The 18992-nt window shown below is 39.3% G+C and overlaps 1 protein-coding gene across 12 annotated transcripts in view; it reads left to right on the top strand.

Moving 5' to 3' along the window:
- Nucleotides 1-18992, top strand: part of LRRFIP2 (LRR binding FLII interacting protein 2) — a 52363-nt gene that overhangs the window by 24735 nt on the left and 8636 nt on the right. For 4 of the 12 annotated variants that reach the window (XM_081165127.1, XM_081165131.1, XM_081165132.1 and 1 more), the window contains 9 exons: nucleotides 786-854; nucleotides 2998-3111; nucleotides 6823-6867; nucleotides 8309-8416; nucleotides 9257-9328; nucleotides 13617-13787; nucleotides 15815-15907; nucleotides 16602-16694; nucleotides 18703-18804. In XM_081165127.1, coding sequence (XP_081021253.1) covers nucleotides 786-854; nucleotides 2998-3111; nucleotides 6823-6867; nucleotides 8309-8416; nucleotides 9257-9328; nucleotides 13617-13787; nucleotides 15815-15907; nucleotides 16602-16694; nucleotides 18703-18804 — 867 coding nt within the window. The remainder of the gene's footprint in view (nucleotides 1-785; nucleotides 855-2997; nucleotides 3112-6822; nucleotides 6868-8308; nucleotides 8417-9256; nucleotides 9329-13616; nucleotides 13788-15814; nucleotides 15908-16601; nucleotides 16695-18702; nucleotides 18805-18992) is intronic. The other 8 variants (XM_081165133.1, XM_081165134.1, XM_081165135.1 and 5 more) reach the window with 8 other exon arrangements.

An 18992-nucleotide genomic window follows, 5' to 3' on the forward strand; every position in this document is an offset into this window, starting at 1 on the left:
CTAATTAGAATCTGTCGTTGCCTGGATGCAGCATCTGTGCAGGGAATGACCAAAGTGTTTAATTGTAAACAATTTACACTACCTATGACTTTCCACTTTGTCAGGCAGAAGTGAATCACTGGGGCCTTCCAGTATTTTGGTCATTTTGAATTGTGTCAAGCTTGATGATCTTTGGAGTTCATGATTCTGAGAGCTTTATTATGACTCCTGCTTTGGATTTGACACCCAAAAGGCAGATTACTTATTTTTAAAATGTGAATTAGTTTTAATCTTTATGACTTATTGTACTTAATTCTTGGTGACTTGGGCCATAGAAATAGGGAACAGGATTAGCAAAACATGTCCCCAAATTAACCCTTCCACTTTTTATTTGTGTTCTAAGCAGATATCTTTCATATGCCGTATTCCTATCGGTGAAAATAAAAGCAAATGGAGATTCCGTGGGCAAAACTTGTGCTTTACCTGAAAATTTTGTAGTTCAGCTCCCACTGACTGTGATTCTGCTGGGGCCTAATGTGTTTGCACAGCGTTGCACTGCTTCACTCCCCCTTGGATCCTTATGCTACCCTCCACATGCCTTCCCACTTGTCCCAAAGACAAGCATTTCGCGATCAATAGCGGTGTCCTCAAGGCAGCATGAAAATACTAAAAAAAATTCTCAGCATGTTGCATTGGTTTGCACATTTTTAGTAAGCATATGAGTCATTAACACTGAATGTTACTTAATCCAAACAAAAGTTTATCCAACAGTAAGTTAGTTAATTACTTGTCTTTGAACTTTATAGTTTACAGATGATGAAGCAGGGAGCATTGCATCCTCTGATCGTGCTGTTCGAGGCAGGAGGGATAGTGTGGTGAGCAGGGCTGTCTGGTTGTGCTTTTTGTTCTGCTTTTATGAACTCTCTTGCATGAAGTACTGCAGGTCCTAGAGTGAGATGAGTAGGCTAGGTGTCACTTTTCACGTTGTGTGCTTATATCAGCTGGAAGCAGTCACGTTCTGTTTTATTATCTCTTAAGGCTGAATTGCATGCTGCTGTTTGGGCCAAGGCATGCCCAAGTCACAGGTGTCATGGGCCAAATAGGGAGACTTGGTGGACCTAATTAGGCCCGTTGGCGGGGGGTTCCCCACCGCTGTTCTAGAACCTGCAGAATCCTCTTGAACCCAGGCTGGAACCCCATCTCTGTAATGGTTTTTATTTTTTATTAAAATTTCTATACTGTTTAATTGTTAAACAACAAAAACAAAGCAAAGCAAAACCCTCAAAGTGGTTTACAAAAACTTAAAGAGGTTTATTGTGAAATGACTTTGAGATATGGGAAGTGAGATATGAATGAAAATAATCAGCTTGCAGCTGGCCAATGTGCTACCCTTCAGATGCTGTTTAACTATAAATCCCACAACCTCAGCCACTGATGCCTGTGGTCAGGGATAATGGGAACTGTAGATTCACAACATCTGAGGTTTCACACTAGTTACTCCTGTGTTCCTTTACTTTCCTTCCGTATCTTAAAGTAATAAATTTACCAAGGTAATATTTTGGTTAAGATGCCTTTCTCAGTACTGGATAAACTGATTCAAGTTGAAGTAAAAAAATTATTAATATTGACCACTCCTTCACAACCTCCTATAAACTTCACTAAAGGCATCAGTTTTACCTTTATATAGAGTATTCCAAAGGGTCATGATACTTCCTATATCAAAATGATATCATCTAAAAAATTGATGGTGTCTGATACGGGAGTGGCATTTCCCATAATAATTTGGAACTCTCTTGGTATACTGAATAGTTATTCAATATACTATTCCTGTGTAGTGGAAACACATGATTCAAAACCTGCATATTTTGTAATGTGTCTTATAATTAGTTCTCTAACAATAGACTTTTTGTAGTGAAGGCAAATGTGTGAGTTAGTCCCTTTTCTTCAGTTTGTCTGCAGTAGCTAAATCTGAAAAAATACTGTTCAAGGCACACATAAGTGTGATAGTAAATTCAAACTAAATCATTATTTGTATGTGTATGGCTTAAAAAACATTAATTGAGCAAGGGTAAAAAGAATTATTATGGGAAGGGAGATGTGACTTGGAGAGTTGTATGAAATAAACAGTGACTATTAAGGCATAAGGAGGACAAACACGATAAATCAAAACTTGATTTCCCTAGGCAATTAAATGTTTAGTTTAAGGATAAAATTTAGAATCCTGAACATCTCAACATGAATTGTTTATAAATATTTTGCTGTTGGATTATACTTACAAAAAACACTAGTTTGATACTCAGCAACATTCTTAAAATGCTGCTGAATGTGACAATGAGATACCAGCTTTAAATGTATTGCTCCAGTGAGAACTATATTCTTCTTCCACCCTACGCTTTCAGGCTAGGAAGGTGTTTTGAAGACTAGTAGGGAGGACCAATAGATGCTGGAGCAGGTGCAATGTGAGTTAATTAGGTTTGTAAGGGCATAGGTTTGATGCCCAAGGAAAGGATAAAAACTATTAGGGTGTGTGAGAAAGATGGCTTATGACCCTGTCCAGATTCAGTAACGATACCATTCTCTCTTTATCCTTTAAAACTCTGAAGCTGATGAGATTGAAAATTAATTCATACCTGTGATAGTACCATCAAATTCCATCATGTTCTCGTCCCAAACGTCCTCAGGTTGCCATCTGCTTGAAACTACATAAGGAGTTAATCTCATGTGAAACAAATATATGTGAATGCATGGAGTTGCGAGAAGGTTGGTGATTGTGATTAAGCTGTTGTTCAGTGTGAAATCCCTGGGTTCCACAGAACAGAATTTGAAAACCACAAGAATAAAAATAAAATAAAATATAAATTTTCCCAGTCAAAAAGGATAGAGATCTCGCTCTTCAAAGGAAAATCTCATCTAAAACAATTTTGGCAAATAAGATTAACATGCCGACATTTTATTTCATGTATCTGAAATGTATTATTCTATCATTTTTCTCTCCATCTTTTGTGTTTGTCATCAAAGTCAACTGATTTTTCTGACCATAGTCAAACTGCAGCTGATTATTTTAGCCGCTCTAATCGTAGGGGAAGCATTGTTTCTGACTTGGATGATGTCAGCATTCCAGACATGAACAGTGTGAGTGTTTGATAATGTGCTGATGTCCTCACTGTAGGTTTACTAATGACTGTCCTTTTTCTTTGGGAAATGTATTAATATTCTAGTAATGCTTGCTGGTTTTAGTATAAAATGTTGCTAGCAGGGCAGAATATTATATATAAAAAACTTACTTAAAATACAGAATCCAACTTGCATGGTCTTCGTCTTTTAAAAAGAAACCTCCAGCTAACTTGATCATGTTGCAGTGTTAACTTTATTATCTGTATACCAGTGTCTAAATCTGCATGCAAAACTGTTCTTAATTGTAGATTGTCTTATTTACATACATTTCTTGAAGCCTTTGTAAATAGTACTATAATTTTTTAATGGCACTGAATATAATTGTATATATTCAAATTCCAGTAACAAGTTGTCTGATGCTATGTTACAGACATACATGATATTCATTACAACCTTATAAATGACTGCATGGTTTAAAAACAACAGCAAAAATTCAACTGTAGTGTTCAGAGTATGGTTCCTGCTTGTCAGTTCATTTGCATTTGGATCACAAAATATATCTCTAAAGAGATTTCTGTAAATTCAAACTTCTATGCAACCTGGTTTTCATTTATTATGGTACATGCGCCTCCCCTTGATAGGTTTCTGTAGGGAAGAAGGTACAGTGGTGCCTCGCAAGACGAAAATAATCCGTTCCGCGAGTCTCTTCGTCTAGTGGTTTTTTCGGCTTGCGAAGCAACCCTATTAGCGGTTTAGCAGCTAAAAGGCTATTAGCGGCTTAGAAAAAGGGGGGGAGCGAAAAAAATCGCAAGACGTTTTCATTTTGCGAAGCAAGCCCATAGGGAAATTCGTCTTGCGAAGCGCATCGAAAAACGGAAAACCCTTTCGTCTAGCGGGTTTTTCGTCTTGCGAGGCATTCGTCTTGCGGGGCACCACTGTACATAACATTGTACTTAATGGAGTGAATCATAGCCAAAAATTGCTAAAGGCATCAGTTCAAGGCTATGCTTCTCAGGTGTGACTTCAGCTGAGCCTTCCTCTTCCTCTATACCAACTGCCATCAAAGGAAGGGGAAGCAGCACTTAGACACCCCTCCGTCATGCCTAGATGCAGCTACTGCAGTGAACCCCTACTATGTACATGAAGCTAAATTATCCTGTTATGTATTTAAACTAGTTATGTTTTCTAAGATGCCTTAGGAAGGCTTTGCTCTGAAAGGTGTCATAAAAGTACTTAGAATGAATAAAATAATATATATAGGGCAAATGTTGACACAACACTCTGATAATTTACTCAAGTGTTTACTCCATACTTTGGCACTTGAAACTCTGATTGTTGTTAATGAAACCTGATTAGCATTGATTGTGGTTGAGCTCAGGGCTTAATTCCTTAATGGTGATTAAGGCTAGGTTGGTAGGGCGAATTTGTGCATGAGAAGGGAAGGACTAGAATGAGAAAGGACATTCTCTGATCTGCTTCTGATCTCAAGAATCCCGGTTCTTCCTCTTGTTTATAAACTACCTCTTAAAGGAGCTGGGAGAAGACTGATGTTGTCTGAGAAAGTGTAAAACCAGATCCTCTGACTAATTTAATCAAGCTGGCATAGGAAACCAGATGGTGCAAGAGAACGTCTGCTAGTACCTCCCCCCGAAGAAAATGACAGACATATATCAGTTAGATTCATGATACCTGCGATAAAGTGAGATGATAAATCATTCACCAGTCATGGCCTAGCATCTGCTATTGCTCATACATAATTGTAAATCCTGGCTAGGATCAAGAGAGCTTTGTGCACTGTGCTTCTGATTCTCTTTCACTTTCTCTCTCTCTCATCCTTCTCCCCCTCCTTCCCTCGCCCTCTCCTCCCCTGCTTTTCTGGTAGCAGTTGACATTCATGAAATGGCCACTTCAGTGACAGCTTTTTGGAAAGCATTGAAGTGGGAGGCTTAAGAGGGCTTGTGTGTGTGTGTGTGTGTGTGTGTGTGTGTGGTCCTTCAGATCACAGATGTGGAACAATGGTTCCCCAAATGTTACACTGCAGCTCCCATCAGTCTGCAAGGGCAATGGTCAGGAATGATGGGAGTTGCAGTATCATCCCTTCTTAAATCCTGGTCTGTCTTTGCATAAAATATCCAAGGCAGCTATAATAGGTACACTGGCTTTTGGGCAAATGATTCAAACTCTTGTGCTAAACGATGGTTTGCACAGGCAAATATGTTTTCATTTGTTCAGAATGTAATGTATATCTAATTTTGGGAATTAGCTGCAAATTTAGTGATAAGTATATACGGATAATTTCATTTTGTTGGTTATCCTCAGCCATTCTTTCAGTCATAATGACCTCATCCAGATGTCCACCACTGTAAAAAGAAAACCCCACTTTCTTTGTATTTATTAGACTGACTATTGCGTAAGCTCACTGGAAAGGTATTTACAAAAGCCATAAATCACATTCTAATTCTTTTGGAGATTTTGTTCCACAACTGAAAGTTTGATTGCAAACGCCATTTTTTGAGATGAAGTGACATTGAGTGGTTGGTTACAATTGCTAGCTATTAGCTTGGTTCCCTATGTTTCCAGCACCTAGGGATTCAAGAAATTGGATAAATACTTTGAGATACTGTTAACGTTCTGTTGGCTATAGAAAGTGGAGATGCAGTCGCTACAGTCATTCAAAATGCATCATAGCATGCTAGATGTGGAGAAATAGACATTCCAACCTGACCAGCTCAGCGTTACAAGAAAATGACATATTCTTGCAGCCTGTCATTAATACCTGTTAGCCTTGATAGTTCAGTTAATAATAATAATAATAATATCTTTATTGTCATTGCCCCCTCTCGGGGACAACGAAATTACTTGCGTGATAGTATTTGCTGCCCTGGGCTCCTTTAGAAAGCAGAGAAAGAATGAACTTTTGATAATGATAATAAATATTTGAACATGTGAAGAAAATTTGTGGAGCTAAATCATAATGTTTTGCTTCATAACTTTCTAAGAGGGTTAAAACCTTTTTAAAAATGAAAGCTTAGAGTCAGAGGTCTCTGTTGAGGCTTTTGATGAATGAAGGCTTTTGCAGGTGCCATTGTGCCTCTGGGTGCTGGGTTAGCAATCCCTGAACTAGAGGATCATGAATTAAAACCATATGCCACAAAACAGTTTTTCATAAGTTATGTTTCCTGTTTATAATGCGTACAACAGATTACAAATGAAATAGCATTGTCTATATTGTCTGTCTTGGTGGCAACTGCAAATAATGAAAAACTATTCTCAACCCATTTACTACTAAACTTTTATTTTGGAAAGCAGAAATGGAGAAAAATGTTAGCAGATGAGTAAAGTTTAATGTTTAAAATATATTACTTAGTGAATTTCCAGTAGTCAATACACTTCATTTAAAAAACACACAACCATTACTGAAATTACATTCATCGAATTTATTTTCTGTGCTTGACTTGACAAAAGGCTAACCTAAGAAGCAACTTGTTGTCAATAAGGCATTGTGTTAATTTGTAGGGCTGATACTACCTTGTGCGGAGCTGTTGATTCTGAAGTTTTGTTAAATGCAAATGCAATATTCAGGTGGAGGAAAAGGAAGAAGGAAACTTTCATTGTATAATACTGTTTCAGCTTTGTTTTGACATGGATGAAAAAGGGATCCCAGTAATTCAGATTTCTTATACAAAGAAATGGTTCAAATTTAATATTAACACTTTTCTTTTTTTCCAGCTGGAAGAAAAGAGTGACAGGCCATATTCTGACTTGTATACAAGGGTGAGTGTTTAAAGAGATTTGGACAACTTTAAAACATATCAAAGTCTGCATATTGGTGCCAATTCAAAAAAGCATGGTAGGATATCGGGAGATTCTCCAGCCTCCTGTGTGTTGCTGATTGTCTTCATTATACTTTTTCAACTATTAATAATAATAATAATAATAATAATAATAATAATAATAATAATAATAATAATTTATTTATTTATACCCCGCCCATCTGGCTGGGCCTCCCCGGCCACTCTGGGCGGCTTCCAAAAGAATATTAAAATACTATAATACATCAAACATTAAAAGCTTCCCGAAACAGGGCTGCCTTCAGATGTCTTCTAAAAGCCTGGTAGTTGTTGTTCTCTTTGACATCTGGTGGGAGGGTGTTCCACAGGGAAGGCGCCACTACTGAGAAGGCCCTCTGCCTGGTTCCCTGTAACTTGGCTTCTCGCAGTGAGGGAACCGCCAGAAGGCCCTCGGTGCTGGACCTCAGTGTCCGGGTAGAACGATGGGGGTGGAGACGCTCCTTCAGATATACTATTTGTTTGACAGAACATGGTGTAGATCATCTACTTCAGCTGTGATCATTGGGTCTGATGGGATTTGCAGTCCAAAATATTTAGAGGGCACCAGACTGGAGAAGATTACAAATAATGTTATGCCAGATCTATAACCCATATGTTGAATAATAATAATAATAATAATAATAATAATAATAATAATAAATTTATTTATACATACCCCGCCCATCTGGCTGGGTTTCCCCAGCCACTATGGGTGGCTTCCAACAAACGTATCTTGTAAGAAGATAATTTTAAAATAAGTTCTGCTCCTATAAGAGCTGTTTGATGAAAAAGGATATTTGGATAGACTGAACTCAATGGGAACTTAGAAAATATATTTCCTTGAAAAGATTGATAAACTTATTTGGAAGTTTTTAGTACAGGCATCTCCCCATTTACACAGGGGTTACGTTCCCATGTACCGCACCTATACGTGAAATCATGTATAGTGGGGAACACCATCTAAAACATCTGTAAACCCTTGAAAAAACAAACAGCACTTCTCAGACTGGCATGAATGGCGGCAGTGATGGCTCTCAGTCTTCCTCATCACTGAAGGATAATGCAGAAACAATGACAAGGGGGGTAAATCAGTACCTCAAAGTATCTGGCTTGCAATTGCAAGGGCTTTGGGGGATTGCTAGTTGCTTTCCTGCTCTTTTCATGCCATTTTTGCAGTTTTCCTCTTTTTGTGCCATTTTTGCGCCTTTCCAGTTTAATTTGATTTATTTAATTATTTCCTGGTGCCACACACAGACACGGTCATACGCAACTCAAACGTGCATAAGTGGGGAGACACTTGAATGTTAAAATCTGAACTTCATAGTGTATTGAGGAAAGATCTTGAAATGTATGGGAGTTTTCATGCCATGTTTTTCTTTCTTTAGCCAGCGTCTCGCAATTCAGCGACTCCTTTGAGTGGAAACTCATCTAGACGAGGAAGTGGAGATACTAGCAGTCTAGTGGATCCTGATACCTCCTTAAGTGAATTGCGGGTGAGCAGACTTTCATTGGCTAAAAATAAAAGGTTATCCTCCTTCATTTGGAGAGGAAGAAATGGACATTGAATAAGACTACAAGACAGAATCAAAGCACCTTTTTAAAAGCAATCAGGGGTTTGGGTTTTTAAATTTTCCTTTGATCACAAAATGCTTGCTGCGGGACTATGTGGGATATAAAATTAATAACATACCAGGCACTTTGGTTTATACGTAACACTATGCCAATGCTGTTTGAAAAAGAAACTAAACTCCGCAGCAGTCTTACTCTTGGTTACATGGGAAATGAAGAGGGGGAGGCATGTCCGGCACATTGCTGAGGCTTGTGGAGATTTCATCTGTGTAATTAGTGCTAAATGTAACAATTTAGCATTTAAAACATCACCTATTGATCAGGCTTCTTATTCTTAACCATCCCTTAGCAGTCTGTGAAAGAAGTAGGGAATTATTTGTACTGTTTAGAACTGCCTGTAATTGTTTAGCTGTAAAGATTTTAGTTCATATTAATGGGTATATCTTTTCAGTATAGTATCCAAGATAAGATTGTGATGCCTTTTATATGTTTGAAATTAGATTGTGTGATACTTTAAGGGCGTGAGGTTTCGGTAATAAAACATTTCAATTTACAAACATTATACATTATTTCCCCCCCCCCCCCATTTTTTTTAGCTTTATAGAAATCCACATGTCGGTCAAGTTAGAAAATTAAGAATACAACAGTAATTTAATTTGTTCAAGTGAAACACACACTAATCTAAATTCCTGGGCTTTAAGCACAGTTCAACAGTAAGTTCTTTGCAATGTTCTTATGCAATGGTTCATTCCTATGTCCTGCAGGATATCTATGATCTTAAGGACCAGATACAAGATGTAGAAGGGAGATACATGCAGGGACTTAAAGAACTAAAGGTATAGCAGGGTTTCTCCCAAGCATGCATTCTCTATGGTAATATGTCAGCAATTAAGTTTTTGCCAGTTTCACTAACAGAGCTTTACTAACACCTCACTTTTTAAAAGTTCTTGCCTAACATACCAACTAAAAATTGGTTCATATTTTAATATATCTGCCAATGAATTTTTTCCTTATGTTTAAGTGCTTAATGTGTTATGTGAAAAGGCAGTGAACTTTCCGTTCCACTGAAGTAAATAATATAGGAAGTTTAGCAGATGCTTTTGTATTATTTGCAGTTCCATTTTTTTCTTTTAATTAGCAACTGGATATTACCAATAGTATGATTAGGGATGGGAGGCACAGCTGAGTTTCAAAATAATAATATTGGACCAGAAATTTATTCCAAGAAATAATTAAACTCCCACTTTCATAGACTGTAAAAACATGTAAAAGTACGATTTATTGTTTTATTTTTTGGCATGCTAAAAACAAACACAGAAAACTTTGGTATGATCCATTGAGACACATATAATCTATATATCTTTTTGCCTCACGTGGACTACCAGCTTGGATTAAAAATTACAGAGGCAACTCCTATTCAAACAGTTATAGAGACTCCTCTCAGTCATGGAATTCCTTTTCACTAGAAAACATACAAAGGTCAAACCTAAGTGTCTTCTTAGAATGCTTACGATACTTCCAAAGAATTTTTGGTAACCTAGCCAATTAGCTCAAGTTAAAGATATTTCTACAAGCTGGTATAGAGTGTGAGCCCTTCCCCTGGTTCTGTGAACCTTAACAACTTCTTTGTGTGAAAATCTGTTTTCCATTTTAACCTAATCATCCCAGTTACCACTTTAGACATGGGAATCTCTCTACTGCAGGAGCTACTGCATGGCTTGATAATAAATGGCAACATTTACATATCACAATTTTATCATGAACTTTTTTCCCGAGCAGGAGCAACAAACCATAAATCCTGACTTAGCATTACATCTGAACCAAGGGCTGTAGTTTAGGTCAAAACATACCATGATGTAAAGCCAGGATTTGTCCTTGGCTGTTTGTGGTGTGTCTAGGCAAAACAAACCTACAGTCTCCCATTTCACCCATTTGGATGTAACACTGAGCCAGGCATCATGGCTTGTTGTTCCTATATGCACTAGGGCAGGGGTCTGCAACCCGTGGCTCCGGAGCCGCATGTGGCTCTTTTACACCTTTTCCGTGGCTCCAGGGCGGATACTAGTGAGGGGAGGAGGCGCATTGTGCGCCCCGACACTCCCCACTGTGGCGGGCGCTGTACTGGCTGTGACGTCGCATGGGGGCGATGCGTGCATTAGTCATGCACCGTCCCGACGTCACCTTCCTGCCCGCCCGCCCGCCCGCTACATTGTAAGGGGCATGTACGCTGGTCACTGCATTGAAAGGGGGCATGTACGCTGGTCACTGTTTTGAAGGGGAGTGAAGAACACACACAAAAAGGTAACTTGTTAATTTAACGTTTATTTCTATGAGGAGGAGTAATTCTGAGGGGTCAAACAAAGAAATAATTTAAAAAAGTGACAAAAAAGTTATTTTTATGATGACGAGTTTTGTGGCTCCCAGGTTTTTTTTCTTCGGAAATGGGTCCAAGTGGCTCTTTTTGTCTTAAAGGTTGCAGACCCCTACACTAGGGGAATAGCAAAGTGGGAGTGATTTCTGCATTCACAACAAACCATTAATTGTGGTTTACTGTGATGTGCAAAGTGAACCATTGTGGAAACTTCAACCAAAAGGTGCAGGTAACTGGAGATTTTGCCTATAATATAAATCCTATTGCAGCTTAAGGTTTTTCATTATCTCTCATGCAGAATAACTGATAGTCAATGGTTGGGTTCCAAAGAGCTAGCATATCCACTTGTTTGCTTTTATCTTTTAATCTTGGTGAGATAATTATCTTCTTTTACACCTTACCCTTGTCTGTACTAGCTTCATTGTATGGTGCTATATAAAGCATGTCTATAAAAAGCGAGTGTAACTATATTCATCTGTAAGGGGGAAAACCCTGAAAATGTAGTTGGCAATACCTTTACTAGGACCAACCAAAATGTCACAAAATTGTAGCAAGCTTCTGAAAAACCCACCATAATTAGATTGCAATATTGGAACCAAAACTATAAATCGACCACCTTGGTATAAAAAGTAGTATCAGTTTTGAGACATTTTGGTTGATCCTCATAAATGCATTGACTAGTTATGTGTTTTGAAATAAATTATGACACTGATTTGCCAACTCAGGCAAGTCCCTTCCACTGTATTTTTGCAAGTTTTTCTATCTTACTCGCCTCCCACCTGCATTCTTCTCTTGGCTTCCCATCTACTTTTTAGCTAATCACACGTAAAAATATGTCATCCCTGAATAGATACACCCATTAAATAATTATAGCGTGTACACACCTTGCAAAAGAGGAAAGTTCAGAGAACTAACATGATGCTTTTAGCCATAATTGTTCATGCTTTCCCACACTGTCTGCTTGTCTGTTTAGAGCAGAAATGCTTTGGGGCAGGGCTTGTCCTATTCTGCATTTCATTTGCCACTTTTGTAGAATTTGGTTTTGAAGTGAAGGCAGTATTGCAATGCACCACAATATAGTTTAATGTTCTGTACTTCACAGGAAAGCATGCATGTAAAAATAAAATAATTGTATGTTTTAGAAGGAAATACCATCTTCAAAAATTGACTGATTTATAAGTCTAGTTCCCTGAGTGTATGCTAGTATTCCCCCCCTCCCCATTTTTTGGGAGAGTGAATATAGACATGAACTGATTATATTGAGACTGCTTTAAAGCTGACACGAATTGCCTTTTTCGGATCTTACAATATTTCGTACAAAGGTACAAGTGAAGATCCAGTGTAGTGTAATTGTGCTTCTCCATTCTCTCCTTCCTCCAACACTTCATGTGCCCCCCAAATCTGCCCCAGTGGATTGGGAACCCTCAAGCAGATCTGGGTCTACAGGGGCTGGATGTGAGAAATGACAAGTTGCATTTCACTAACAGATGGGCATAATTGTGCTTCACCCATAAATTACATTGTTAGTGCCTTAAAAAAATCTTATTTATAGTGAGATGACCAGTGAGACCTGTAGCATAATGTTGAAGTGCAAACTCAACCCCCTGAGTGGGTTGTTCCTGTTCAGGGCTCCAACCATCCTGCAAAAGGAGCCCTGTTTAGGCCTCAGGGTTGTAAATAATGCCTCCCTGCCCCCAAATGCTGTTAGCCCCAAACCCACGTATTTTATAGCAATGTAGCAGGATACAGCTCTGAAGCTAGGAAAAGCTTAACTCCCAATCTCCTCCTCCAAGATACTACATGCTATCCGGGACTTGAGTAGATCTACTCCTGCTTTTTTCTCGTCTCTATTTTCTCTTTGGAGGGAGTTGTTGCAGATTGTCTGTCAAAATGCTTGAGTTTGTTTGCCTGACCTGTCATCTTTTGATGTTACTCCTCCTTACCCTCTTCACTGCCATCAACGCTGTAAATTCACAGGTTCCTGACAGGTAGTTTGGAGGTGGTTGTTTAAATACTATTGTCTTTTAATTTACAAATTTATGTACTTCCGTGTACTAGGTCGTCCAAAGTATGTAGCAGCAACAATTTTTTTTTTTTAAAAAAAGTTACCCTGTTTCACCTGCAAACTGATAGCAGACTGGTTGAATGGCTTATTTAGAGGGGATTGTAACTTTTCATGTGGACAGGGAAAGTGTAGAAAAACATCTGCAAATAACGTCGTTTCCTAACAGTAAAGCTCTGATAATATTGAATGCTCACTTACTTGGTTAAATAGCTGAAGTCTTACTTAACTGGTACATCTAGTATTAGAAATAACACTATAGTGTCCTTAGTTATCTGTGAACGGAAGTTTGGTGCTGTGAGGTCTGTGTAATCTGAACTAAACTGAAGCTGAGACTTTAGCCCATAAAGGTTTACACCAAAGTGCATTGGTTAGTCTAAAGTGCCACAAGACTTTTTTTGTTTTCCTGAGCAGATTAACACAACTACCTCTCTGTAAATGCTTTTCTTGGGTTACTGGCATTCTGCTAGAAGAATAAGAGAAAAATAAGATATGTGATTAACATTTTTCTATAGGTCCCTATTTATTTGACTTCTGCAGATTTATTATTGGGTTTTATTAAAGACAGTTCAGTCAGTGGAATATGAAACAAAAGTCTGTTTGCTACTTTAGCAAAATTGTATTATGTATTTCTAATGTTTAATACGATGAGTAAAATTAAGTTTAATAAGGTCTTACATTATGTATCTAGGAGTCACTTGCTGAAGTTGAAGAGAAATTTAAAAAAGCAATGGTTTCTAATGCCCAACTGGATAATGAGAAAAATAACTTAATCTATCAAGTGGATACTCTAAAGGATGTCATTGAGGAAAGAGAGGAGCAGTTAGCAGAGTATTACAGAGAAAATGAAGACAAGACAAAGGTATTTGTATTTTCTGTATTATTACTAATAAAGAATTTGCATTATTAGCTAGATATTAAGAAGCTTAAGTGTGTGTTTCTGCATGCCTGTAATTTGTTAAACAACTTGGTCTCTGTAATTTTAATGAAGATGAAAACTTTACAAGGTTAATTTTGTTGATGGGCTCACAAGTAGGAACATGTATTGATTAAGACCATTGAATGCTTTTCTGCAACTTACAAATAGATTGGTTTGCATTCAACCATTTTCAGGCTTATTTATGCAATTACTTATCCTGGGGCAATCCAGGTCATTGCTTGTTTAATCTTAGGTTAGTTACTTTCTATCCCTTTGAACTATCAGCAGTCTGTCCTCTTTTAAACTAATTGGCAACACCGTCCAAGTTTTCAGAATGAGAGGTTCTTTTCAAACGGCAGCAACCAGTTGTCTGCAAAGTTGAAAGCTGCTCTGGTCCTTAGCTGCAAGCAAAGGCTTAAGGGCACTAGTAACTGCATCAGTAAAGAGGTTTACTTGCAGCTACGTGCAGAACTTGATTATCATGCTTTCTTCAAACTTCCGTAACCAGATACCCACCAAATGTTTTAGACTAGATGGGAGCTGTGTTCCAAAACATCCTGAGGGCTACAGGTTCGTGAAGACTTCACAGGCTCACTAGAGCAGTGTTTCCCAAACTTTTTTGGGCAACGGCACACCTGTTTACTGAAAAAAAATCTCGCGGCACACCACCATTAAAGCCCCGCCCCGTGACGTCAGCGCGCAGCGTCACGCCGGGAGGGACGCACAAAAGTGAAAGTTTTTCCCCTCCCCCTTGCCGGGGAACCTCCAAGCTTTGGGGGTGGGAGGAGGCAGCAGAGCGAGGGCAGCTGAGGCGGCGGCGGCTGTTGTGGTGGCGGCGATAGCGGGCGGAGGAGGGGGCGGCGGCGGGAGTTGCTGCTGCTGTTGTTGCTGCTGCTGCCCGGACATGCCGGCCTCCTCCTCCTCCGCTGTCTCGTGCTCCTTCCTTTTGCACGCGCTGCCCCGCCGCTCGGCACCACCACCGCGGAGCCGCCCCCGGCTCGACGCGGATCCTCGCCGCCGCCTCTCACCGCCCGACTCGCCCGCCTCCCTCCCACGGCACACCAGCCGATGTCTCACGGCACACTAGTGTGCCGCGGAACACCGGTTGGGAAACACTGCACTAGAGCATCTTCTTGAAGAGGCATCCAAGCCATTTTGTTTAGTGGGGTGGTCGTGAATGTAGAGGCGACTGAGGTGGACTGAGATCTGCCAGTAAACCATCTAGCTCCTGCAAGTTATTAGGCTCCCAGTTAAGGGTAGGCATAAGCTGTACTGGTCAGTTATCTTGACTGTGCACTGCTTTTGCTTTGGTTAGGAAGCATAATGGAGAACGCCTGTGGACAGAGCTGTAGGCAAGTTGCTTCCTTGTTTCCTCTTAAGACTTGGAATTTAGAAAATCATGATGCTCTGGCTTCAATAAGGATTATACAAATGCCAGACAGAGGTTAATGGCTATTAACTATAATAATTCAAAATGAAACCTCTACATTGATAGTCGATCTGTCTGATTACTGGGGAAAAGTAGGTAATAGGGTCACAAATGTCCTATTTGTGGTTTTCCAAAGATATCTGGCTGGCCACTGTGGCACCTACATGAGCCTTAATCTGAGCCAGAAGGGCACCACTTAAGTTCTTAAACTTGGGATCATTCTACTGCAAAGAAATTCTGAGTTTGTACTCTTGCTTTATAAATTCTGGATCCAGAGTATTCACCAATAATAAATAAATTTTAAAATAGCCCACCTATTTCAGGAGTCAGCCCACCCCTTAAGAGAGTAGTGTTGGAGAACAGACAGAGCAGCTAAAACAAATCTATACTCATATAAGCTAGTTCCATTTTTGTGAATCAGCCCAATTAAATAGCAAATAATTATACTATTAATGTTCCTATCATGCTTATTTCATCAACTAATATATAATATGCTTGGGCTTTAATTTTCAGCTGCTTAATTTATATTTCCTTAATACAGGAGTTGGAAAGGCAGAAACATATGTGCACCGTTCTGCAGCATAAGATGGATGAACTTAAAGAGGGTCTTCGCCAGAGAGATGAACTAATAGAGGTACATGGCAAATAACTTGCATTCAAGATAAAATCTGCTTTTTCTATTGTCTAAAATGCTTTCATTCAGGAAAGACTGCAGCATGTGCTGTTTCTGGCACTTGGGTGCCGGTTTATAAAAAGCTAGAGCAGTGTGCTGGGATCAAAATAAGTCATGATACCATCAGACAAAAAGCAATGTGTCACATGTGCCCTGTTTGGGAGCACATATTCAGAGTCTGGCTCATCAATGACTTTTGTCAGAAATTTCCAGCCCTACGGGTTGGTACTGTCCATCCGTTGCTTAAACAGTATTTTTGTTTAGGTATGCTATGCTGTTATGAGCTTGGTAGCAAATATAGTAGCATTTAAGCAGAAGTCCTTTCAGTAATATGTTTGAGTAAAATTAACTTTGGTTTGTTGGGCTTGGTAGTCGCTTTAAAGCTGAATGGCAACACAGATTTATGCCTAAGCTTGTGGTTCCAATATAATCAATGTCAGCTGTACGGTGTACTTCGATGTAATATAGATCTTATCCTAAAGCTATTCATAGTTTTATTTAACAAAGGGGAGAGAACCTCTTAGCCAAACCTTTATTCACAAAACCTTCATCTTCTGTGTTTCATTGACTGCCTTACTGACTTCCTCGTATCTCCTTGTAATTTCCTTTACTTGTCTTTTCCCTTCTTTTATTCTTTCCCCTGTGTTTACTGCAGGAGAACCAACGCATGCAACAGAGAATAGAATCTATAACCAAAGAGGTGTTTGACCTCCAGGAAACAGTTAATTGGAAAGATAAAAAAATTGGGGTATGAGATGAATACTGAGGTGAAGAGTGATTAGGAATAGACTGGTATAAGTTGTCAGCGGGATTGTTGATGGTTCCAGTGTTGAATTGGGTGTTGCAGATAGAAGTATTTCATACTGAATATTTGAGAGTAAATAAATACGGCATGCAGCTTGAACCTAAAACTTCATGAATTAGCAGATTTTGAACATAAAGATAAACATATTCAAGCACTGCAGTGATTTAATTCCAGTGTTATAGCTAGATTCTAGTAGTTATTTTGGATTTGGATGATAGGCCTGTTCTAGACCTTTCGTTGCACTGATTAAAAATAGAGTTTTGAGACAGCCTCAAAAGCATTTACTGTCTAAATACTTAAGCATTCAGGGCATAAAAACAATTTTGCTTGGTTGGGCACACACATACATATGTATTAGTCCAGAAGAAGTTAAAGGTCATTGAAGTCAATTGGACTTGTAACTTAATACCCCACTGATTTCATTTAAACTGTGCGCCATTCACATATGAATCATATAAGGCGTCATGTATAGAAAAAGGTGCTGTGCATCAGCATGGCTACTCAGTCCTTCCCCTGCCATCCCTATGTTGAGCACTTTGGCCTTTCCCTGCAGACATCCATGATGCCCCTTCATGCAAGTAATATGCAAAATGGGTGCATACGAGTGTGTGGTGTTAGAGATTCTGAGACTGACACTATAAGTTTGAAAAAGTATTACAACTTGTTAGTACAGTGGAACCTTAAGTTCTCAAACTTAATCCATTCCGGGAGGCCATTTGATTCCCAAAACCATTCCAAAACCAAGGCACAGCTTCCGATTGGCTGCAGGAGTTTCCTGCACTCAAGCAGAAGCCGTATTGGACATTCGGCTTTCGAAAAACGTTCGCAAACTGGAACACTTCCAGGAGCCGAAACATACAAATACCAAGGCGCTCGAGAACCAAGGTACGACTGTAGTAGAAAAACTGACCTATAGCATAATTGAAAGCTGCCAGGGCATAGATTTAGAGTCTGTTGGACACTGTTTTCTCTCTAGGATTGTTTCCATGGATCAGATCTTGCGAACTGCCTTTTCCACACGTGAAAATATTTTAAAATGAGATTCCATAAATAGGATCCTGTTTGTTAGTAATCTACTTTGGATCCAATCTCCCAATTTTATAGGAACTTCTGCATTCAAGTAACTGAAAAAATCTCTCATTTGGTTATTAACTTCTCCTAATGGTGAGGGAAGGCCTAATGCCCTTTCCCCCCCCCCCTCTAGAGGATGCTTAACCTATGAGCAGGCACAATACAGATTCACTTCTTTCATATATGAATATCTCCCCATAAAAAGCCCTTGCTCGTTTCCTGTTGAAAAAGTTGTATTGTATTGCAGGAATGGGTGTCCATGGTCCTTTAGGTGTTCTTGGATTTCCTCCATCCTTGATCATTGAGCATGCTGTTTAGACGTCCAGCAAGAGCTGGAGGCCCACAAGTGCCCCATCTCTAGCGTAACGGATAGGGTTTTCTAGGACTGCTACCAAAAGTCCCAGATCCATTAAAAATAAAGAAATCAGTACAGCTGTATCCTACAACACAATTGGCTGTGTTTGTTATGCTTGAATAGATTGCAAAAATTAAACATGCTTTATCTCTGATCTTTCAAAATCCAAATGTTTTTGGAACTATGGGATTGTTGAACTCGAACTCAGCTTGGCTCAAGCACTAGGCAGAAAGCCTAAGGTTACTATATTAAAATAGACACGAATTGTATTTATAGTTTAGTACGTAACATGGAATCGCTGAGATTTTTTAGCATTTCCCAGGTCTGTTGTAATGCCGGGGTGGTGGTGGACATTTATGCCAAGCATGAACTTCTGTGGCAAACACAGGACTGTGCACGACTTTCTTTTCTCCTTTTTGCCTCACTTTTTGTTCAGCTAATTATCTTTTATTTGCAAGGAATCTTTCTTACCTATCGCACATTCTCTCTCTATGCTGTTCCTTTCCGCTACCTGCCTGCACCCAGGCCCTAGAGAGACAGAAAGAGTACTTTGACTGCATTAGGATTGAGCGGGATGAGCTCAGAGATGAGCTGGCTGACCTGAAGGAAACAATGAAGACAGGAGAGGTACGTTAGCTGTAGCAGCACTTGGCAATGTCGACTGCTGGATGAAGCCATAGTCAGTGTGTTGGAGAGGGACATATCATTACTTCAGCATGCCCCTTTTCCACTGAAGCTAAAGCATGAACAGGAGCAGTGGTGCTGCTGCTTCTTGCAGCGTCTACTGAGCAAAGCGTTCACCAATTAACAGTCTC

This window comes from Podarcis bocagei (genome assembly GCF_964188305.1).
Source record: "Podarcis bocagei genome assembly, chromosome: 12".
In the NCBI taxonomy this organism is placed as follows: Eukaryota; Metazoa; Chordata; class Lepidosauria; order Squamata; family Lacertidae; genus Podarcis; species Podarcis bocagei.